The sequence below is a fragment of the Haemaphysalis longicornis genome, unplaced genomic scaffold (genome assembly GCF_048455015.1).
Source record: "Haemaphysalis longicornis isolate Haplotype H1 unplaced genomic scaffold, Haemaphysalis longicornis Haplotype H1 scaffold_9, whole genome shotgun sequence".
Classification (NCBI taxonomy): Eukaryota; Metazoa; Arthropoda; class Arachnida; order Ixodida; family Ixodidae; genus Haemaphysalis; species Haemaphysalis longicornis.
The window spans coordinates 127742624-127767529 of NW_027526460.1; the positions used below are offsets into that span (position 1 = coordinate 127742624).

The 24906-nt window shown below is 46.1% G+C and overlaps 1 protein-coding gene across 5 annotated transcripts in view; it reads left to right on the forward strand.

Annotated features, from left to right (window-relative positions):
• The first annotated feature begins 495 nt into the window (after positions 1-495).
• Positions 496-24906, forward strand: part of LOC144151574 (stimulator of interferon genes protein homolog) — a 41969-nt gene continuing 17558 nt past the window's right edge. The window contains exons 1-6 of one of the 5 annotated variants that reach the window (XM_077682680.1): positions 496-673; positions 4187-4347; positions 5703-5896; positions 10215-10310; positions 16211-16316; positions 23647-23882. In XM_077682680.1, the coding sequence (XP_077538806.1) occupies positions 4194-4347; positions 5703-5896; positions 10215-10310; positions 16211-16316; positions 23647-23882 (786 nt within the window). In that variant the 5' untranslated portion in view covers positions 496-673; positions 4187-4193. Of the gene's footprint in view, positions 674-4186; positions 4348-5702; positions 5897-10214; positions 10311-14970; positions 15116-16210; positions 16317-23646; positions 23883-24906 lie in introns of all 5 variants that reach the window. The other 4 variants (XM_077682679.1, XM_077682678.1, XM_077682682.1 and 1 more) reach the window with 4 other exon arrangements.

Genomic DNA, 24906 nt, shown 5'->3' on the forward strand with positions numbered 1-24906 from the left:
TATGTTATACTATTATTCGCTATAATTTCTCATTGTATACGGCATATTCAAATGGCTCTTTATCACATCTCCGGTTGCGAGTGCTATGCCAGTCGCTGTAGCCAGGAGGGGGGAGCGGACTCGTCAAGCCGTTCGCACAGCTTTTTTCTCTCCTCCTCCATCGCCGATACAAAAAAAAATTGAACCAGTACAACTGAGTACAGGGTAGCGTCGATACAGACAGGGCTTCTACAGGTGTTTGACACTATATATTTTAGACTTCGAAAAAGAGTTTTCTTGGTGTCTTTCTTATAATATTCGGTACGAATCTTCTTGTTAGGTTTAGTTTTGCGTTCGCAACGATAATTTTGGTGCGATAAGTCACCGTATGCAGGTTTTGCCGGTCGCGCCGCGGCGTGGCGAATGGTTTAACCAATCGAACGCTCAAAAGACGGATATCTGCCAAGGTCTGTGGGTATACTGCAGGCGCCTGATCGAAACGAAAGCAACGGAAGCAGCACGTCCGCGTACCGATATTCATGAAAACAAACGCATATCAAAAACGAGGCGCCCCGCTCAGAGAAGCAAACCCACTTCGAGGATGGCACCCAGAAGTGCTTTGACGTGATCGCTCCGGCTCTCCCGTGAAGTACGCGAGGTTTGAAACTTTTCCGCTGGGTTACGGAAAGTGTACGTAAGTCAATTAACTTTCAAATACTTGCGTTATGCTGTGCGTGTATTGCATTTGTACCAAACGATATTGTTCTTTTAAAGACGATAGTGTTTTTTGGCTATTTAAACGCAGAAATTTTGGTCTGTCTGTCTCTCTGTGACTAGATTAAGCCACCTGGCCAAAGTGAAACAGAAACTGTGCGGTAGTTTTATATACCCATATCCAAACATAAACGTCTAATTCCGGTGTCAATGTTCATACTTGACAACATTGTTGAGCGAGGACGGTACTTTACGCAGATATAAGGCAGAAAATCAATACATGAGTGATATTTGCAGTGCTCCTTTGTTAAAACATGCTTGGTTTTTGCGATAGCAAATGAAATACTACATAAACTGCATAAAACCGTGGCCTGCTGTTTCCCGCGCTACCTGGCGGCATTAAAAAAAAATCAGACGGCAACAGCAACGAAAAGTTCCACTAGATAGGTTCCGCGTTCCGCTCGGAACGCTCGTGAAGTAGGGCAACGTGGTTATAAAAAACGTTGTAGTAGGGTGCCTCAATTCACGCGCGTCTCCGCCGTACGGCAACGCTGGCATCGCGGCACCCGACTTGGAGAAGTCAATTTAACTCCTCCCCTGATGATCCCCCGTACGAAGACCCAAATTTTCTGCATGCTCTAGGTGTGTTTTCCATTAAGAGTGGCCTGGCAAGGGTAGTGTGAGATGGAGTCTACAATCCCCCTCCCAAAGAAATCACTGATCATCGATCTCCAACAAGTCATCTCTAACGATTGAGTGATCACCTCCCCCTCCTGCCTTCTTCCCCTTCCCCAACTACGGCCATGTGGCCTCCCCCACCTTAATAAATGTCATTCATTCATTCAATTGACTTGAGCGAATCTCTAGCGTGTTATCTTGGAAGGGACGAGACGGGAAGGGAACAGCACGAGAGGTGAGAGGGAAAGAGAAATGAGGCATTTACTTGGCAGGGACACCAGTCGACTATCGTCTTTCGCCTGACATTTGCAGCGAAAGAAGCAGATACGCGGCCATTTTTGTAGCGTGAGCTACACTGGCCGAGGTTGAGCAGTTTCGCGTGGCTCCTGGAGAGCCGGGCTGCGCATGCGCGAGAAACAGTGACGTCACACGGCGCACAGAACGTTGCTTGCTGCCCGGCGTCTCTCGCGTTCCCCCACGCGTTCAGAGTCTTCGCCGACCTCGCTTCCGCACATGGCGGCCCGGTCCACTTAATGATCATGCTAGGGGTGGCCGGGTGTGGAACCGATGGCTCGTGCGTCTCAGCAACATTGGCGTGCACCTGTTGAACCAGCTTAGCTCTGGGCCGATTGGTGACGCTTCGCCGGAGCCGCTTGATAAATACACATGTGTCACATAATGTGTATACCTTGTGTGTGTCATTGAAACAGCAGTAAGCATGATAATCAAGCTAATCCTAGACTGATTGATTGATTGATTGATTGATTGTAGGGTTTAACGCGCCGACGCAACGCAGGCGATGAGGCGCGCCGTAGTGGAGGGCTTGGTGAATTAATTTTGACCACCTGGGGATCTTTAACGTGCGCCGAAATCTCGAACACACGGGCATTTTTGCTTTTCGCCTCCATCAGAAAAGCGGCCGTCGCGGCCGGGAATCGAACCCGCGACCTCGTGCTCAGCAGCGCAACGCCTTAGCCACTGAGCCACCGCGGCGGGTACTAATCCTAGACAACCGGGAAAGCTAAGAATAACCAGCTGAACCTTAGATCAGGCTACGTATATTGTGGCATAGCCGACCTAAGCCACTGCTATTTTCTTACAGTTTAGTAATGCGTAGTTATGCGTAAGCATTACTAAACTATAAGGAGAACAATATTGCTCTCATTTAAACGCATGCAAGAAGCACAAAGTTCCTTTGTACGTATATTGTAAGAATTTCCATGGTAAGAACTGAAAGTAGAACGCGGAGCGACATTCAAAAAGCGGCATGGCAATGTCTTCTGCTAATTCTTGGATGGTAGTGGTCTACGCTCGATTACGTTAGCCGGTGCCGTCTGCCGGCGGTACTGCGGTCTATTTCGGTTGCGAAACTCGTCAATTATCGGTCACGGACTGTCTGCATACTGACCGGGACGCGATCTGGCGCACGATCAAGATACTCTGGAAATCCCATGGTAGAAATGTTATATTGTTTAAATTTGAAAAAGCAAGGAGACGAGTTTAGAAATACAGGTGATACTGGTCGTTTAGAGGAATAAGGCGTATAACATATTGTGCAACTATATTTTCTCTGTAACTTGTAGATTATAAATAAAAATAGCGCGATTGACTTTCTGGCTCGTATCGCTGTGCCGCATTATAATAGAAACATGGATAAAAAAAAACAATCTGTAATGAGCAGTCCCGGACAAATCGAATCCGAACACGAAAATATGAAGAAAAGTGCAAAATTAAAAGGTACGGTTCGTGGAGGTCCAATAATTGCAAGCTATTCATGTATTTGGAAAGCCACGTTTCCCAACACTGTTACTAATTAAGCCACGCGTCAATTTAAGTTGCCCGGGAGAAATCGTGCTATTTGGGTGTTCGAGTTGGAATTTTCGTGATGGCGTTTCATTCTTCCATGACTTTAGTTAAACGTTCTGTGCTCACCATCACTCAAACGAGCGCCGCACAAAAACTACTCACGGTACATGTTTATGTCGTCCCTTTTTTACATCGGTCGCTGCTGCGCGGTTTTCTAAATCGCGGACGCGGCTCCGACTTCATTTCTCTGTTGTGAAGAAGCGCGTTTTCAGTTCCTTATCGTTAAGGAGGGCGGATGCCACTCCGGCAGAAGCGCGGTCGATACAGCCGGGGCAACGTCCACGATTAGAACGCAGGCGTTTTTCCTTTTTGCACAAATGCTTGAGCATTTCTATGTACACTCAACCAGGAAATCCGTGTGGCAGTCTGTGACGCCTGATGCGTCACACTTCCGTCGCGTACGAACATGATAAATAAAAATCCCCAGGGGCTTGATGTTTTCACAGACGACATCAATTTGTATCGCCATAAAAATGTCTTTTCCGCAATGCGCCCCTGTATCATAGTGAAGATAATTTTAAAAGGGCTCGGCATTCAGTGTTTCATAGCGACACATAGCGTGTTACGGATGTATTTAATTAAAATCAAATCCTCTCCATCTAACGACGGCGATGGTTGAAACGCGAAGCTGTCTTTCGTGCGAAGCCCGAATGGCGAAATGCCAAAACCAGAGCCGCGGCAATCAAAGGTAAAGCGTCAACGCTTGAAGCAGCGTCTACGATTGAAGCGTCAACGATTGACGCCCGTCCAAGGAGTGCCCTCAAACAGACGTTGACGCCACCGCGCGGCTTCCAGGGGCAGCCTATGGGGCTCGCCCATAGAGTAACGGAGCAGTTTCGTGACCAGTAAAGCATTGAGGGACTCTGTTTGCGGCGGAGCAAGGATTATGTGGACATTTCTTATCCAGCCTCAGAAATCAAACTGACTCTTCATTCTCAAACGCTTGCAGTGTGGACATGGCTTCGGATGTTGATAGAAGGGTCGGTGATTGCCTTGACCTTGGAATTGTTCCTGCTCGGCGGAAGAACCGCTGGCCTTTGTGGCTTTTCACTGCACAGTTCATCGGTTTTTTAGTGGTGCTACTTTTGTGCAAGCCAGTGAAAGAAGTCGGTAAGTGTTGGTGGATGCATGCCTGTTACTGCTTCCCATGATGCTTTGCGGGCCCGGAATGCCATAGGAAGTGGCTGGTAAATACCGACTTCAATTAGCAGTTTCGTTGTAAGTTATATGTGCTATGTCCCACCAGAAATATCTCTATTGCTGAAAACGTGTCTGTTAGAACTTAGAACACATGGAAAGTTTTATGTAAATTTCTGGCGTAGCACCACATTACCATGACTTGTCAGTGAAGCTGTCTTGCTGGAGCATGTTGCTGGAATACGAGCATTCCTGTACTATTCCAAAGGCAAATATGAGAGTGTTGGACTAGGAATAGTCCAACCCTCTGTGTTTGTTCAGCACCCTCTTCTCCTTTTTAGCGAGGAATCCATTCGCACCACCTACTCCTTATCGCAACATATTTTATTTTGCTGGATCATGTATTTAGCATGCCATATTCTGATAGAACCACCTTTGGATCCTGCTGTAGATTTTGTTAACGTCTATTTTGCATTCAGAAGTGTTGACTGTTGAAACTTTTTAGTGCGAATATAACGCAAAATCGCACAAGGGCGGAGGAAGGGAGGCAATGATGAGCGAACTGGCATTGTCTTTTGCTTAAACTTGACGTACATTTGTGCTATATTTGCACCTTTGGTTGGTAAATGGTCTTTTGTCTGGGCGCTGGAACGAACGTTACATGGACGTTGCACATAAGATAGTTGCCCTGTGGATAAGAGAAGTGGAGCATCCATGGGCGCCTGTTTGTTGACTTTGTTCGTGCAAAGTTTTCCACAATGGGATCTGAACCTGTAAGGCCAGGCAAATGGCAGCCAGTTTTTATGATCGCAGTTGTTTCCCGTGCGCCGTACTTCCACAAAAGCACTATTCATGCTGGAAGCGTAGGCGGGAAATACAATTTTTAGGGGGAGCGCACGCTTCTGGGGGGGAGGGAGGACCATTTTGCTTAAAAAAGAAAATTTTAAAATAAATTCTCATATTTATGCCCTATCTTTACGGAGGCTAAAACGAACAATTGGTGCGAAGCAGCGCAAGCTTTGATGTGCGAAAATTTGTAATATTAGTCTCATCACGCGTACGGATAAACACAGATAACACGGCCCACGGATAACACAGATAACACAGCACGGCGCAGCCGGTTGAGAAAACAAAACTAACCCAACAAACAAATAAACAAACCCAATGCATGGTTCGCGGCAATATAAACATAATTTTTGGGGGAAAACGTTTGCAGTTTTTTGCGAGAAAATATAAAAAAGGCTAGTGAAGTGGAAGATCGTTGTACACCAGCAAGCCGACGCTTTTTTTTGTCCAAAGTTGGCGCTACGTGCTGTTTTCCTTCTCAGGAGTCCATGTAGCAGTGGCTGCAGTGAGCGTTGCAGTTGTGGTGGTAGCCCGCCAGAGCTGCTACATGGCATGCGAGCTGTACTGGCTCCCAGTGAAGTCGGTGGGAAGCGCTTCGAAGATGTTGAAGCAGTGCTCGAAGCTGCCTTATAGCACGCTCACTGTGTTCGGAGCGTGCATCATCATGTCCTTTCTGGTGAGTGCTTGTCGAACTGGGTGCATGCAAATCTCAGAGATGTATACCTTTGCTTGGGCACGGAGAGGTAAGGAATTTTCGTGCCTCTTTTCCTTACAGGAAACTTTGCCGGCAACATTTTTTGGTGTTTCGTAGTCCCATCGGCTTGCTTTTTTTTCTTTACGCAGTTTGCTGACTTCGTAGCACGGGAAAGCTTTGAGTGCGCAAAACAAGGCGAGCTGTGATTGCACGAACACAAAACGAAAAGCGCACATTCGTATTTGGACTTACTTGATTTACCCTGTTTTTTAAATATTTCCCACTGTAGCCAAGTTATATTTTAAGTGGTGTGGCCCAGGGGAAGTGAACTATGTTGCTGCGGATTTCCTCAAAATCAGTACATATCAGAAATGAGTGTACCTTTCTGATCCATCTGCCCTGTGCCATATGTTGGACAGGAATTCCGACTAAGATCAATAGCTTGGAAGAGGATACCTGGAGAATGACTGAAAGAAGCTAGTCGTCTAAAGGCATGGGTAAACATATTGACAAAGTGCTTGTTGCACAAGATTTGCTACAGACACAGCTTCCTAAGATGAGCCCACACCTAATATGTGTGCACTCCCTAATATGTGTGCACTGAAATGACTGTGCACGGTACTTTTTCCTCCTTTTCCTCTTCCTCCATTGCGGCCCTAGCTTTCAAGGATGCAAGCCTTGAAAAAATCAGGGCATCCCCGTGGAAGGCAAGAGAGTGTTCGTGTTTTGTCTGTGCCTGTATGTAATTTAGCACTGTATTCATACACATCATTGAGACTCATGGGAAGTAATATATGCAAGGAAGTCTGGGATGGAACAGTCCCTCGGTGGATCTCTGTGTTACCACTGTGCGTGTTCGTACGTGCGTTCGTTTGTGTGGGTGCGTGTGGGTGGGCGTGTGTGTGTGCGTGCGTGCGTGCGGGTGAGCGCCGATTCTCTCGAATGGAATGCCACTCTCTGGAGGTGGGGCACATGTGGGCTGTCCCTCTTGATGATGATGATGATGTCGGTGCAACAACGATGATAATACACAGAGATTCTGCAATCGATGATGATTGTAGGGTTTAACGCGCCGACGCAACGCAGGCGATGAGGCGCGCCGTAGTGGAGGGCTCCGGATTAATTTTGACCATCTGGGGATCTTTATCGTGCGCCGAAATCTCGTAAACACGGGCGTTTTTGCTTTTCGCATCCATCAGAAAAGCGGCCGCCGCGGCCGGGAATCGAACCCGCGACCTCGTGCTCAGCAGCGCAACGCCTTAGCCACTGAGCCACCGCGGCGGGTGATTCTGCAATCGAAGCATACGCTGCAGAGACAGAGACTCTGCACCGATTACCACCGTCTGTAGTTTGAAGTATAAAACATATCAAAATATGCGTATAATTTTCAGTTAGGCGTACTTTGCCTTATAATCTGCAATGCATCTGAAGCCTCCTTAAACTGTACAGTACGAAGTATAAAACATATTATTCTAAGCCTAGCATTTTTAGGTAGGTGTACTTTGCACTATAATCTGCAATGCATCTGAAGCCTCCCAAGCTGGCCCAATAATATTTAAATAGATATGTTTTATTCATGTCACATTCTCAACTGAGTTTTGCACCTAGGCACGAGATTACTCAGGTCGCTGCGAACACAAGAGGCCCTTTGCAGGTTTAGGAGGAAGGCTGTGATTTAAGGAAAATTTCTTAAGCTCACGTTAAATTGGGTGAAAAATTCAAGCATTTTCTGCCCGATATTAAAGCTAAATCTTCCCCGCAATATCATAATAGATTGGTAGACCAGCAAGGCTGCGTGATGAAAATGCATCGAATTAAATTCACCATAAATGTTCAGTAAATGTGCCCCTTTTCAATTTTTAACAGCGGAGCTGTTTACGCTTGAGCTTGGTTTGGTGGCGTTATAAAAAAAAGAAAACAAGAAAAAGAAAACTCTCTGCGGCGAACCGCCCATCACGAACGATGCGCCGAGGCTTTCATAACTTCGCCAAGCTGAATAGGCAGGGCCAAGCCTCGCCTAGCTATGGCGTCACCGTGTCGACGCGGCGACTTCGTTCAACACCGCGTCGGCGACACACAGTGCTTTGTGACTCCGTTCCGAGCACATCGTTTACACTCCTTGGAAGCATGGGTCGGCCGAAGACGTATCTAACCCCCTGGAGAGAAGAAGCGCACCGCGAACGCCGTCGTGTCACAGCTCGAGAACATATGAGACGGCTAAGTATCGCAGCGAAGCCGCCGCGCCTAAACGGCAGCGAAGAGCGGAGAATCCCGAGTACCGCGCTCCTGATGTACGCGCACAAGCGCAATCGCCGGCAAAAGGCAAAATGACTCCAGACTTTGAGTAATGGAGAACTCCCAACGTCATAGTGAAAATTTAAAGCGCACCAAAATTAGACAAAAGACGAATGACACAGGGACAAGCGCTTGTCCCGGTGTCATTCGTCTTTTGTCTAAATTTGGTGCGCTTTAAATTTTCACAATGAAGTACCAACTAGCTCGAACCCTCACGTGGTCCCAACGTCAAGCTCGCAAATACAGTAATCCCTCGTTATAACGAAGTCAACAAGACGGCAAAAATTTCGTTATAAGCGGTATTTCGATATCAGCGACCAATCGAGAAAAAATAAAAAGTTGATCTTTAATTGCGCCAGAACTGCGAGGAACCAAAACACAATACATCTAGTGAAGCACAATTTTTGTTCAGGGGAAAAATGGCGGTGAGTTTTGGCTGTTTAATGTTCTTTCCGGGCGCGAGAAACCCCTGCTCCAATTTGACCAAGCACTGCATGATGCTGTGTTCGCCGCTCATACATTCAACTTTATTTCACAGCACGCCTAGAAACTCCCGCGTCTGCACCATAGTTGTCACTTCACGTGGCTGGTGCGAGAACGGGAGCTGCAGCGACCGCCAACGCAAACGTCACGAAGTCACCTTTTACCTCTTGGCCAGCAATTTTATGAAAAGCCTCGTGCAGATCGCTGCCAGTCCGGTGATCGTCAGGGTCGCTGACAGTGGTGAGGAAAAAGCCGGCGTGCGCAAAGCAGTTGGCGACCTTTGAAGGTGCGGCTTCCTTCCATGAAAGGTTGACAAAATGGATTGCACTGAGTAAATCAATGTTTTACCTCTTACTGGAGTCATACGCTGTGCGCATGCGCTGTATAAGAGCCTTGCGGTGCAGCGTCCGGGTGGTTTCAATGATACCCTGATCCATAGGTTGCAGTTAAGCGAGCTCCTTGAGGTTGTCAATCTTCCCGTGGCTGGGACAATTGTTAAGTAAGAAAAGCACTTGCCGATTCTTCGCGTCACTGGGAATTTTTTCCCGATGTGTGAAGCCTTGAAGCTTGCAAAACAAAAGTTTTTCGGTGTCGCGTTGTTGATGGTACTGCTACTTCTATGGTTCAAGTGTCAGTGTTCATACAACGTCGCGTCCACGCCATTGGCCAATGTCTAGGAACAAAATTCAGTTACCATTCCGCGGATTTGGGTCAGATAGCGCTAATCAAGCAAGAGTGGATCGAGAAAATCACCGGGGAGACACCAGCTTGCGTTGACCCGCCATGATGACAGCCTGACTCGCCGCTGGGTCGCCGCCGCTCTGCGACGCCTCCGCTCTCCACTTCGCTCTAAGCGGGTCAACCTGTTCGCGCGCTTCGAGTAATGGGGCCAAAAATGCGTGCGTTTGGGTTGGTACCAGAAGAAATGTAAAAAAAAAGCGATATTTTGGGTAAAGCGGTTTCGTTATAACGAGGGGTTACTGTAAATCGGCGGCGCGAAAGGCCTTACCCCCTCAACACTTAACCTAGCCCAGCAAGAACGTCGGAAAACTTAACAAATATTATCAAAGCCTAGAACAACCCAGGAAAACTTGGCAAACCGGAACAAGCTAGGTTGACCCCCCCCCCCCCCCCCATATTTCTCCAGTCTTGCACGACGAGTGCAAGCTGCGTCAATTGTTTTCTGTCATATCGCAGGCGTGCTGCGAGACTGCAATGGGCGGAATGGCTTTTCTGCACACCACCCATCCATAAGTCAGTCTTTTTTCCCACAATGCCTAATCGGCTTCGCGCAAAAGTCGACTGCATCAAAAGGGCCTTTGTGCCTACCTGTGATGCCCCTTTGATAATGTCTCCCTCCGACATGTGTGTCTACATGCTGCGCCACCACCGTTTATCTATCCATTTGAAGAAAGATGTGGCTGCCGGGCCTTTCATTTTTTTCCGGCTTTCGCTGTGTGCAGTTGTTACTCGGAGACGTTGCTTTAAGGCAACCGGCGTGTATTGTTCTGCAATATTTCAGATTGTAATAGAAAACCTGAGTCTCCTCTGGGACATCATTTCTACGGCCGGCTACGTTCATTTCCTGGTGGCTCTAATCAACACGCTGTGCGTGTGGGTAAGTGGCCTTTCGTAGACTTCCTACATATTGTATGCTTTCTACACAAATTACATTACCTCATCCGTTACTGTGTGCTCTTTACACACGAGAACCAAAGCTGATTTTAATAAAAAAGAAATTAAAAACGTGAGTAAAACCCCACCTTATTTTCTATAATAAAGTAACTGTATTTTTTATTCTCGGAATTTCAGAAGATGGGAAATCATGAAAATGAAGGACGCTAAATATCCCTACATTGCTTTCTTTGCTCAAAGTGTAACTGTGGCATTGTGAGTTCGAATTAGTGCATAGAATTACCAGACACAAGATTATGTACACTAGAATGTCCTAGTATTTATAAAAAGCCTTGCAGATTCAGTTGCATTGTAAATTGGTGTGCATTTATTAGAAACTTAGAGTACTCTGAAAATCAAAGTCTTGTTGTTCAAAGTGTCTTGTTTCTTCAGAATAATTGGAAATTACAAGTAATTAATGATGAACTTAGTGGCTTTGTTTTTACAGTTACAGCGTGACACGTGTTTGCTTGTCTGGTTTTTGTACCATAAAGCTGTGGTTGTATGGAAAAGGTCTGAAACTTTTAAACCTTGCTCAAAACCAAGGGGCACGATTCCAATTACCGTGGGGTAGGCTAGCTAAAGTGGAACTCTATTTTCATGCAAACTTAAAAAAAAAAACCAGAAAGGAAGTACCTTTTTTATCAGTAGTGCCACAAGTGAGAAATGAACTTTAATTTGGCGGTACTTAAAATAAAATAGTGCTCATACCCAGCCACTAGAATGCTTGAAAGCACATCTTTTATGCATTCTAGGGGCTCCAACTGGTGACTGAAAATACTTTGGTGACCTCACATTTCCCAGCTGACGAGGTAGTTTAATTGTTCTGCTTTTCTGCCATCTTGTTCCATCAAACCACCGCTATTGCTGTATGTATTGCGCAAATTAGCGAAAATTTGTGCTCCTTACAGTGAGCAAACAGAAATTTTATGAGTTTTCACTCTTGTCGAGAGAGAAAAAATTGTGCGTTGCCTCAAAATACATTCATTTATGTTTTCCTCTCTGTTTTGCACTTGGTGACTGAGCCAGGATAGCTCATGCTGCAGTGCTTACAGAATAAGAACAGTCAAACCTTAGCACTTTCAGCACGGATGCATTACCGAAGTCGCTCTTCTGCCATCGTTAAGTTCCATGCGCAAAGCACCGAGAAAAGCTTGTGTGTATTGAGTATAAATATGAAAAGTTTAGATATACTTTGAGCACCACCAAAATGCTCCTGAATTAAGCCTATTTTTTTAACCGCATAAAGAATGTTTTGCTTATCTCCCAACTTGCTATAGTGAGTGCTTAGTTCTTTGTTACATAGCAACTGAATGGCATAATAGGATATGCTGCTCCATCTTCATTTTTTATTGACGGTTTTTGAGCGAACAAGCAATGTTTTGTTTGCTTCTCAGTTTTTTATCACTTTGGAAAAAGCTCAGAGGTTTCTTCTTCAAAATCTGTTCTCTGCTTGGTTGTTTGTGACAAACATGACCTGCTATTTATCGGCTACTGTTCAGCACTGCAGCATCAGACTCTCGGCTCATCTATTTAATGTGTGTGCGCGTGGGCTACAAAGAGAAGTGTTTCCACAGCTGAACAAACATTACAGTTTTCTTAACCAAACAACCTAAATCTTTACAGGATATATGAGGGCAACAAAGGAGCTGACTGGAATTTGACCATGCAAAGTTAGGTTTTCTAATTTAAAACACATATATCCCTTAGTCACTTTCAGTCGTTCAGATTACAGTTGGTTACCGCTTTCCCTGTCGTTGTTTTCAGCGTTATCAGTGCCGGAAACGACATTCTCGTGCTTTCTGTCTGGTGTATGCTGTTGCCGGTACTACAGTCCTTGAAGCTGTTCACGGCCTTGTTCCGGGAATTATTTTCTGTGCTCCAGTGATAGAGTGACTCGATTAGAGCAGTGTGAAGTCGATTAGAGCAGTGTGAAGCGAGGTTGGGACGGTCATCATCCGTCACATACACCCTGAAGGCCCTGTTTGGTGCTATCCCACCCATTTTGATAATCAGGTTCATTGTTCAGTGAGCTGGTTTTCTCCCCATCCGTACAATCCCTGTAGTGTGTTGGCAACTGAAAAATTTCATGCCAGCATCAGACCCTGTTGCATCTCTTATTGTTAACGCTGTTCAGCCGGAAAGAAGTCCACTGCTTATCCGAGGGACCGCTTCCGCACGCACACGACCACTTTGGCAGGCGGCGCATCACTGGGAAGACATCTCATGAAAAGGGGACGCAGGGCTGCAGTTTCGGGCCATCCCAGATGTCTGGGAAGCTTAACTGCGAAATCTTTTCCGATTCAGCGCTCATCACCTTGGACTCCTGTTGCAGTGTTGTATCCACTGGGAGTATGAAAGCGCATGCGATTTCGTCCACTGTTAGCGGTCTACATGTGAAAAAGAAGTGCCTGGAATGCAGCAATGCACTTCACGTTCAAAAGCATCAGCAGTCTTTGATCTGGGCTGTTTGCCTACTGACTACATATTCACATTTTTAATGTAGCGATAAAACCATTGGGACCGCATAAAATCAATTCTCCGCATCGCTTCCTTTGTGCTGCTTTTAAAGTTTCAAACTGCACTGTTTCTATGGAAATGGTATGACCAGCAGAGTTCTTCTATCACCTTTGCCATTAGTTTCAACACAAGTTGATTTTCAAGTAGGTAAAAATATTTTGGTGATTTTTACATGCTACAGCTACACCTGATCTGTGAGGTACGTAACAAGGAGGGCTATGAAATAAATTTGAACACCAGGGGACCTTTTGCTGCACCAAAATCGTAAAAGACGGTTGCTTTCGTCTTTGACCGCCGTCAGTAAAACAGCCACCGTGGCTGGGATTGAACCTGCGTCCTCGAGGTAAGCAACACAGCGCCTTAGTCTGATGGTGGGTGGTCCTCGGACCGCCAAATATTATTCGATCGTATCGGGGAGTCCTGAATCTTCTTTTATAATTTTTCGCCTGTGCAATATTTTATTTTGTCATTGTATATTGTCTGATTGTGTTTCTGTTAATGGTTTCTTTGCCAGTGCTGATGATTTTGAGTCATTGCAGCCCACACACGCCAGCAAAAGGAAATGGTAAACAATGAAAAAGCAAAGTGTTTAAAAACGGATAACAGCAACAGCATTTACAGCTTGTTGATTGTAAATGCGTCAGCCTCTTTGAAGTAGGCGTTGCTGCCTGGCAAAGGTTACCTTACATTGCGCCAACCATCGAATGTGTTCCAGCTAGCTTTTGTTCAGCTTTTTGGGAATATGTGTCTGCCCCTCCTTAGTTCACTGACTCCCTCTTTAAACAGTGTTTTACAGTTTTTTCTTTCTGATTTAGGAACTTTTTTTAGGCCAGAATTCAGCCCTGCCACTTTTCTTACATTAGTGATGTTTCGTTTTTCTACGTTGGCATTCTTTTTGTTGCTGTCAGTTATGGCACGTTCTTTGGTCGTGTTGGAGGCACCTCTGCTAGACGAAATGGCTAGTTAATAATTGCAAATACAATACGCATTCAGCTCTAACTTTATAATAAATCAATAAAGCAATTACTAGCAAACATTGTTTTATCCTTCAATGTGACATCATCAAATGAACGGTCATGCTTACAATGACACAGTACTACAAGCAGTCGAAAAGTGGCTGGAAGTCCTCCTCATTGGACTTCATAGTCATAAGCAGTGTGCTTAAAAACTAAAAGAAAAATTTTTGCTGCCACAGGGAGAAATATTAAATGTGTACTGTTCGCTAGTGCGCAAAAATTGTGTGCCAACTGTAGGCTACTGTTAGTATACAAGGGAAGGCCACTCTGTGAAGTGGACTGTGAAGAAACATTCGGATACGAGCAACGGAGCGCGGGCTCTCAGTGCGCACTGCGCATACTGGTGACCAACCGCATATTCGCAGTAAGAATAAGATACGAGAATTCTGGTCCAACCTTGGTACGCAAAAAAACACCGTTCAGCGTGTGAGCATTTTAATTTCAGCCACAGCCGCGCTTCGCGCCCGTTCACGTTGTTGGTATCTGTCTTCGCCAGCAAGACAAGCGAGGAGCATCGCTTGCGCAGAAAAATTTGTCAACGTTCCGAGAGACCTTTCTCCTGGCTGTCGGCATGAAATTAACAAAATACTGTAGTGACTTGCATTGTTTTCCTCATATGCGCCAACCAAATTAGACAACGGCAGCTTGAACGGGCGCAAATGCGGCCAATCAAAATGCTCACTCGCCGAGCCATGAAGTTTCGATGCCACGGTTTGAAGTGAGCTCTCGTGACTAGTTCATAGTGCACATACCATGCCGTTGCCAAAGTACGCCGCATGTACTGAAAGCCATGCCCTCCGTTCTGCGTATTGGAATGTATCTTGATAGTACCCCTTGTGAAATCCAACGAACAGGAGGTGCAGGAAGATGATAGTGGTTATTGAAATGTCCCGATTATTTCCGTTTTAAAAACTCCATCACGCCCCCTTTATCCGCGTGGCCGTTGGCCCCTACACGTTGCCACCTGTACATTATAGCTCATACTTAGCCAATCTTATGCTTCTCACGGCGCGAAGCTGGCTTTGCACGGAAGCATCCCTGGGGTTCTTTTTCTGGGCCTGTCCTTAGGAGCCGTCTGAAATGGAATTCCGATACCACCGCCACAGCTGGGGGCTCATCCACGCCGGCGGCAATCTTGCCCAGACCTATGTGCAGAACTACCTATATATGCTTGTGGACCCTTGCAGCCGCCTGCACAGCCGAAAACTATGCTGTGAGTGTTTCTGCATTGAAGAGGCCTCCTTGCTCGGTGTTGTTGCGCTCTTTCTTCCTACGGGACAGCAGCTCCAAACCTTTACCATGGGCAATGGGCCCTCTGGGAGTGAGTAACGGAGTCCTTACAGGCGACTGCGGGATTTTGCATGCTTCGTGGCAATCAGGCGTAAGAGGCGCTGGATCAGAGGGCTACTCTACACTGGACAAGGTACATTCATAAGGTACACTTGAAAGGTTTGTAGGTAAAGGCACTTTCATGTCGCTTTTTACTGAAGGTGGATGGTCTTGGCAAGCAGTTTCAATTTCACATAGGAAGCAAGCAGTACACAATTCTAACACTGCCATATTTTCTGATTTATCGCTTCACTGAGGGTGTCGAAGCACTTGGCAACAGTGCGTCGCGGAGCAGCACAGTCAGTGTGCTGGTGGTGCACCCCTGGGTAGGCTTGCACCTGGTCTTCAAGTCCTGAAACATCCCTGCTAGCCTTGCACCATACCGTCATGTCCTGAATCCTTGCTGCTTGTGCCTGGCGCGCTCATCCCCGACTGCCTCTCACGCGGTGCCTACTGGACGATTCTCCAGGCCTCTCATTTTTATCTGTTCTTGGGATTATACTACTGGTTGAAAAACTCTAGCGGGGAAATCTCTGATTTGTGTAGCGTGGTGCCTTTTTGCACTATTTTCTTCGTCTTGTCTGCTGCTCACCTATTCCATTTGTGTGCTCTATCTTGGGTCAATGTTTTTCCTATTCTTCGCTGGCACACACGCATTTGGGAGCGAGCCTTGCGTGCTCTTGCACTAGTGTACGTTCTTTGTGCAAGTAAAATTTTGTTAGTAATATTGCCGCCACCCCATCCGCTGCGTGATAGAGAAAGGTGTAGTAAGAAGTTGTCCCTTGTTGCAATTTCACTGTGGAGGCTGCACTGCGAGGTGTCATGTTAAAGCTCTAGTGGGGAACAATTTATGCTCACGACGTGTACGTGTTCATTTCTCATTGTCCACCTCTCTATGAGAGCACAGCAAATGTGGTGCATCACGACCAGCCCACCGCAATGCTTCCAACATTCCCTGCTTGCTGGCTTGTGTGCGCAGAATCGAACCCAGCACGGCTGGGCCATGGCAACCAGCAATGAGCCGGTGTCTGGAGAAGGCATGGCGCTCTATCTCTTCTACACTTACCACAAGCAAGTGAGCCTCAGTGAGTCACTGTGCACTCCGGCTTACTGCGTTCAGCTCAGCTTCTCCTCAAAGCCAAGCCGACTCATTATTTGCGGGAAATGTGGATGGAGCCGGCCATTGTGCCTCGATGTCTCGGCATTTAGAGTCCACAAGTGCATATACATTTAGTTAACAACTTTGAGCAGTGTTGTATCCGTAGTATTCACGATATAATCCGGCATATTACCTTGTTTAACACGCAGTGGACAGCGCAAACTGCAATAAAAATTAATGCCATGGTTATATACGCCTCGAGCGCGGCCTGTAGGGGCGCCACTGAAGTCCCCCTAGTGGCCCGTTTCAAAAGCAGGCGCGGGAGTCCCCGGCCCGCTCCCCCCTGTCGCCGTTGCTTTTGGGGCTCGTTCAAGACAGCGATTTACCGTTTGTCCGCGTTCGAAATACCGAATAACGTGGAGAAGGCACTCTGTTTGCAAGCGTGGTGTGTTCACGAGAGTATAAACGTTTATGACGCGATCTTAGTGAGATCTATATGAGCGCCGGGGGTGTGTCACAGGCCGGCGTCCCGAAGCCATCATTTGCATGCAGCTGATTGCAATTCCGCTGCCCTGAAATTTAGTGGCAGTGTCTCCGTAAGCAGTGTTTCCTCAGATGGTCATGTTGCGGCCATACACACTATGATGTAAATCGACTTTGTGCACTTACAAAATCCAGCGGAGCACTCATATCTGACAGCACGCAAGTTACGCCTGCCAATGTCACATATCAGATATTGATCAGTACCATGAACAAGCCAATGCAGCATAAATTTCACAAACATTGTACCAAAGAAGTACGATGGATAATGCAAAATTACACTCCGGAGTCAGCACACGACGACAAATTTAATGCTGTGTCGTCTTGTGCCGAGGTGCGCGCTCGCAAAGATTCATCTGTTACATTTATCCTCCACGAGAAGCGCGAAGATGGGCTTATAGAGTAATCCGCGTCCGCGACCAAACTCTTCTTCGAAACATCGTCATATGACACAGGGAGACTGCAGAATCTAGCATAATCCGAAATCAGAGACCCTTATCAGATACGACACTCTTCCAACGAGCCCGTGTGTACGAGATTTCGGCGCACGTTAAGGATCTCCAGGTGGTCAAAATTAATCCGGAGCCCTCCACTACGGCGTGCCTCATCGTCTCCGTTGCGTCGGCGCGTTAAAACCTGCAATCAATCAATCAATAAATCAATCAATCAACTCTTCCAACGGCACCTCGTATCGCTTGTGAACTGCCTACCCTGTATTCTTCAAAAAATGCGTCCGCCGAGTGATCGGCCGTTGGTTGAAGGCGAAAAACAAATGAAAAGTGAGCACACAGCTTGTGTGTGTGATTACTAAAACGTTCATTCGTTGATTTCGCTCCGCATTTGTAAACGATAGTTAAGCGTCCTCCTCCTCACCCCCCCCCCCCCCCCCTGTCTAGCGAAATAGTGCATTTCGCATCTAGTTGGTCTGGTGAATACTACCTCGCTCAAACAAACGTCTTTAGCATTTTAGAAGCTGCACTCGTTTTTTTTTTCATTCCCGTACGACTATTCTATTTATTCCTGACTTGCAGACCATTCATTTTCCCGTGGTTTCATTAACATATACCTTGGTTCTTACTATAAGGCATGAGTGGGCATATATCTGACAATGCACAGCCTTTGAGTGTACTTAACATTTTCGCGTGGCTTATATTCCCATAAAAGGCACACGTTTTTGTCATCTATTGGGTTATCACATCCCCGAAACATATTTTTCTACGACGTACATATTCGAAGCAAAGCCGCATTTGTTGTCTGCGCTGCAAAACGAACCAACCTCTTACAGTGCTAATATCAGGTCTAAACGAGGCGACAATAAATAGAATTCACTTGTGCTAACGTGTTCGAAGGTGACAGCGGTGATATGCTGCTGCCGTCGCCGACGCCCGCAAGAGCGGCCAAGAAGCGCGCAGAACCGCCTCCCCGGGTAGCTCTTGTTGGCGTTAGAGCGCTCTACCAAGACGCAGCTGTTTTTTTTAAGTTCCCTAAACGTGCAGTTAGCTTACAGACGACACCATAACAAGTTGTTTAGTGCGCGGAAAGGCAAAGAGAAGCGAAAGAGTACCAAAACACTGCATGACCACCTATCAGCCACGCAGCGCTAATCCCGCAAACGCCGCGGAGAAGCGGCGGCAGGCGGCGCAGCGATCGCGAATCTCGAGGCGTATAGAGTGCCTCGATTACAGCGCATCTCACAGCCTGGAGCTACATATAAAAGAACGTGCTTAGCACCGCGTCTTTTCGATTCAATATAACTGGGTGATCATACTGGTAAAAATTCTGCGCAGAGGGACAAAAAAATGTTGTAACAAATAGACGCAGATTGTTTCGTCTGCTTTCTTGCTTCTCAGATTCTATTGCGATGTGTTTTGCTCGTCGAGCGGAGCTGCAGCACAATCCAGTGTGTTCTGTGCAGTAGATATGCCGGTTAAGCTCTGGTTTATTTAATTATTCACACATTAAAATAAGTGAGAGCCCTAAATACCTCAAATATGTTTACGCTGTAGAAGCGTGTTACTTCAATGCTTATTAATGAAACATGTCCATCAATTTAAACTACTGTGTTCAACGCAGACTTTTTCACATGTTGTTCCCCCAATTTAAGTACAGCAATTCACATATTTTTTTCATCGCTCTTTGGCCTAACCCAAAAGCTTTCAGTGGGAGAAAAGAGAACAGTTTTTAAGCTATACAATATACGAACTTCGTGATTTTCAATGAGTTTGCAGTTATAAAAATCCCGTTTATAAATTTAACATTGAAAAGTCTTCATAAATAGTCGTCAAGAATCAACTTGGGGTAAAAAATATATTTTTACCGGGTAAATTGCAGATTAAAGTATGGACTGCAGCCACAAATAAGAGTGCGACAGATTTTACGTCCCCTTAAGTCTACGCTTGTGTTTCTGCTAGCGGAACGCAGCATCATTTGGTGCCTATTTTGAGTGGGTGGGAGCAGGGGCTTTGCGTGAAAGACAGGGATGTCGTCGTACCGGTGCAGAAGCTGATCACTCTTTTCATGTACAAGAATGCAGAAAAAATACAGCAATGCATTTTAATGCATAGTAGGCGTCACGGGGTATATGCCCAGGGGAAAGTACTATTTCGAAACAATGAAGTGAGCGAGAAATGCCATGCGTGCACTTGTATAAACGAGCTGGGTGAACGACAAGTGCTTTGACCCGAGAGCTGCACAATTTGTGGACACAAATAAAGGAAGAGGTCGTTAAGCAGGCCACAGGACTTTCGCCTTGAACTCACTTGGCCGCAGAGGAGCATTTGAAAACATTTTTCACGCCATAGTCCTAATCAAGCTGCAGGCTACTGGACCGCAAGAGCAGTTGTCAATTATATACGGGACTTTCCCTCTGACTGAAAGACACAAATCAATGTGGGGGAAGAAATATGTCCGCCTGTGGAGCTGGGAAGTACATGTAGCCGCCAGGGATCCGTCCTCTTTTGGCTCTATTTCAACGTGGCACTCCTGGGCTTGCCTATACGCTCAAGGAGCAATAGAATGCTTCGAGCTACGCTCTACGCCAACGACATTTCACTTTGGATGGTAGAAGGAGGCTCTTCGGGACGAATTCAAGACACGCCGCTGGCACCGGAAGACGTAATGGACAAATACAGTATAAGATTGGACTTTGGATGGTCTTCACAAATACAATACTGGTGAATATGCAGCCTCCAGCGCGCAGGAAACACAGAAATGAGGATAACGGGACCCTGGTGGTCGAAGTCATGTAACCAGTCCCCAGCCAAAAATTTCTTGGATGAGTCATCTGGGCGGACATCAGAAGGGATGTTTTTGAAGAAACTCAAGCGTACGTCAGAATAAATTCTCCATGTGTTCATGCAGATTTCGTCAAGGAGAGGAATGAAGGGCAATCTCAGGGTTGGTGAAGCCTTTGTGGTGATCCGAATCATATACTCCATGCGATATGTTACTGTGAACAAAAGTGGACTCGCCGCACCTCGATGTCAATACAACGAAGAAAGCCGTTGGGGTTTTGATGACTTTGGTGTATAAGCAAGCTCCTGGAAATGGGCCTGAACAACATGGCGGATTAATTGATCGAATGTCCTCGCGTTCTTTATTAAAGAGGAAAACTGGTCAAGTTGCTAATGTTGAGGGCTGCGGGTTTTCGAATTAATCCGAAAAAATCCGAAAAACACTCGCAGGTACAATTTCGGACAATTCGGAATTATCCGATAAACACCGATTTTAGAGCAAACGGTGGCAAAAAAACTCCCATCAAAGTTCGTACTTCAGGATATCCAGTTATCAATTGGCTGGCCATTCGCACTTTTCGGCGATTACTAGGAATGGCCACCAATACCGGACGGGGGTGCGTTTGCCCTCATTTAAATCCAGTAAACTTGTCCAAACAAGCGTTATCTACCCTGATTTGGTTGGACACAAAAAGCTCCTGCAACAGCACGCGCCGCGACAAGCCTGCTTTTTCAATATTTTTGCATTTCCCAGGTCGGGTGCACATTGGCAATGTTTAATAAGAAGGAAAAAGTGGCACGTTCCCACTCTTTATCTGAGCGCCATGTTCTCGAAAGCGGCCATAAATATATCGGTCGGTTTGGCCGATATGACCCTTACCAAAAGTCAACAGTGTACCGTAGACCACGCGTAGTTTACATTTAACGAAGGGCTTGGGATGGTTCTTGTGACGCGTTTGTGCAGATAATATTTTGGCGCTATTCTCGAGCAAAGCTTGGCAACTTTTAAAGATCCGTGTCTCTTCTTTTACGACCGGTGTAGTTTGTTTATTTGAGCATTCCTAATACACAGAAATGCAGAGAAACAGGGACAAAAAGCTTGTCATGCGACAGCTTGACGAGGTCCCAGTACCCGTGTCATACAGCAATGGCAGAAATTTTGTGTACACATGAAGAACAACTCAACTAACATACAGAATTTTTTTTCCTGGTTAACACAAAGCCAATTGAGCAATCTAAACCTGAGGGAAAAACATATAAAACATACAACTGTTTTATCTCCTAGGTAAGAAAAAGCCATGCATGGGATTTAAATAATGAAGTTGACGCGTATAAAACGATAGAGATGCTTATCTCGTCATCATTACAAATTTATGACAGCAATTAAAAACGAAATAAAACATGTAAATGTACTTTGCTAAGTACATCAGTCAATACTAAAGGAATTCACAACGTGTCAGATGAAGTCAAAAAGTGGTCGGCCTTTGCGATACAACTTTGGTTTTTTGAAGCGACAGCTTTTTTAGTGGGACCGATGGCGTTCTGTGAAAACACTAACGCATTTTCCGATATAGCGGTTGGCCTACCGAAGAGCTATCGTAAGAGTCTCTGGACAGACGGCGCGTGCGGGAAACCGGGCTTCCACTGTGTCAGAACGGTTATTTGGAAATCGCGATGAAGAAACGGTGACAGATAAGATAATACACGCATCGGTCATCAAGGAGTACAATAGAGTACCTCTATCTCAAAAACCACGTATCAGTATACGTTTGGATCGACCGCAGATGCGTTTATTTAGTGCGCGAAAAATCATTCCATGGTTCGGTCTTTGTTCGCGATTGGGGTCTTGGAAGACTTAGCGATCGATTAGACACACACTTGCAGCTTTGGAGTTTCTCCCAAATTTCTTCAGGAAAGGTTGGTAATTTTTTTTTGTTCCCGTTGCAGCATGGCAGTGAACATGCAGCGCGGAGAGCATGCGGTTGGAGTGAGGCCACCAGGCGCACCTTTGCAGCGTTATTTGGTCCGAACGTTTTCAGGTGTTCGTGTTCAAATACAATTGCAGCAATGATTTGGAGTATTTGAAGTACAGCGGAATAACATCCGAATTTCGGAGAATTGGATATTTACTAAATATAAACTCCGAAAGACATCCTCCGAATTTTACCAAAAATAAAATCCGAAATCACGGAACCCTACTGATGGTGAATGATGAAACAAAGCGCGAAAGATACGACGACAACGGGGATGAACAGTTGCAACACAGATAGTTATCGCAACATTAGTGGGAGGCATAAGTCCTGCCGTATCGTATTTTGCTCGTATTATCTCTTTCTCGAACGTATACATTTTCGTGCTTTCAAAGAAACCATCAGACGACAGAGCGCACCGTCCTGTTGCATAGTTCCTCCCGGTTGCCGTCATTTTTTGCGCCCTTTGTTTTGTAAATAATTAGTAAAAATCCTATTCAGACAAAGGAGGGCATACACGTCCTGCACAGAGACATCGCGAAAGCAGTGGGAATAAGTATCGAGACAACAGCTGGGCGATTGGAAAAACGTGTGGAAGATATTACAACTCAGCCAATGCCAAAGAACATCAACCAAGTGCACCCCGACGTCAGACGCAAGGCTACAGAGCGGGCTCTCAACAGGCAGCTAGCGACAGACGAACGTACTCATTTTCACGGACGCCTTCAAAAGCGAAGAAACCAGAGAACCGCAACGGTGACATGGAGGAAGAGGCTACTGAATTGTACACTGGCAGGCGTCAAGAACGTTGAAGAGCTAGATAAGCTGGTGATGGCCCTCATCCTCACTCCAGCGGGCAAGAGCAATGTGGTCACGGATTACCAGCAGGCATATATGCAGAAGCTTTTTGAATAGCGGCGTGTCCCAGTCGGTGATCCGGATGCTCAATGAAAAAAAAAAGCCGCCAAAAGGAGATACTGAACTAGTGTGGGGCCAACCCATTCCATGGTGGAAAGCAATACGTTTGCCTGCCAGCAAGTCCGAGCACTTACCTATCGCACCTATCCGGCCAGGTGAAAAGTCAACGGATATTCACCTCAAGATACATAGTTGCTTAACACATGGATGGCCAGTCGTGTCTCGCCCCTACTGAAAAAACGAACTAGGGAGAAAAGATTGATATGGAGGCAAATCCAGTGAAGAGTTCTTCCGTATCCCTACTGCTCAAAAGCACGTTTACAAACCACAGCCAAGAAACTTGACAATATGCAAAGGATTAGGCACACTCCTGCACATGGTAAGAGGGTGTGGGTTTAGACAGGGACATCCCCCCACCCTTTTGCCATGAAATCATGTTTATCCTCTGTGCGCTTATAAAGTCACACCATGCTAAAAACCAAAGCGCACACGTGGAAATATGAGAAAAAGAACGTGTGACTTGTATTCCAGAAAACACGGTAGTTTTGAGCTTTTGGTGTATCCCTAGCCTGCGAGTGACCCTGGAATGTTAGCATTGAGATGAGTTTGTCCTTCAAGCCACAATATCCTGTGACACTGCGGTTTCCGCGTGCAGCGTTGCGCGAACGCATGGTCCAGTACGAGCAGGACAACGGGGTGCGGCTGGCCGTGCGGAAGCTGCTCATCCTCATGCCCATGTCCTGCTACATCGAGCCCGTGCTGGGGTCCGGCGGCGACGAGGACATAGAGGTGGCCAACCCCATGGATGACCTGGTCCTCTCCCGGGGAGGCACGCAGGCGCGGACTTACAACAACACCGTCTACAAGATCAGGAACGGCGACGACAGGCCCGTGCGTACAATTTCTCAAGTTTTAAAGGCTGCTAAACCTCGTAGCTGCAATTTGCTAGGAATTTTCAGAGGTGGTTTAAAACCATGGACTGCTTAAGAACTAATGCCCACCGTGGCCAGATAAGGATAGGTCGCACTTTGTTTCCCTTCATTTTGTGTTTTCTGTATTAAGGTGGCAGCCGTTAATAATTAAGAGTGGAAAGAATCACGACAGAAGGGAGCTGAGTTGTAGACACGGTGTAAGAATATTTTATAACACCTCGGAGCAGATATAACACCATTGGCAACATGACCTGCTCTAAAAGGGGGCCGTCTTGACTATGTGTCTTAGTTCACTTCACAAGCTGCACGCAGCACAGTGGGTGCGACATTGTCATCAATAATCCACCCGCATCAGCGGGAGCAGCTAATTGTGAAATTTGGCGGTTGCCGGTTGAAGAAAAGCGCCAATACGTGTTGGGGCCTTTCTGTTACACCTGCCAAAGAACATGAGGGGGCGGCGGAAAAAGCCCTTCTAAGAAACCATCACCTATTTTTTGTTACTTCATCCGGTCACCCAAGAATGCGACGGTAAGTTAGATGTGGTGATGCGCGTGGATTACTGATGACGATGTAGCATACACTGCGCCGCACAGAGCTTGTGAAATGATCTATAGAAGTAATGTAACTCGTCCCCTTTAAGATACGGAGGAGGACTGGCCCAAGAGTGGAAGGGCTCAGCATACTCATGGTCTTTAATTTTATTTGTGTTCCCTCCAACCAATTTTAGAAGTCAGGTGACTTCTAAAATTGATTTAAATTCTAAATTTGTTTAAATACTAAAATTAACTTCTGAAATAGAAGGTGACTTCTAAAACTCATCAGAACACTTTCTTGGCGCTCTTTGCCCAAGTTGGCTTTGCGCTATTAACATCCAAACATCATTATCATCACTGTAACTCAGGTACTACAACTGGTTGGCGTAGCTCTCCAATTTTCATTATCATTATGCCTTTCTGGGCGCTATTTCGTAAAAAAAATAGCAG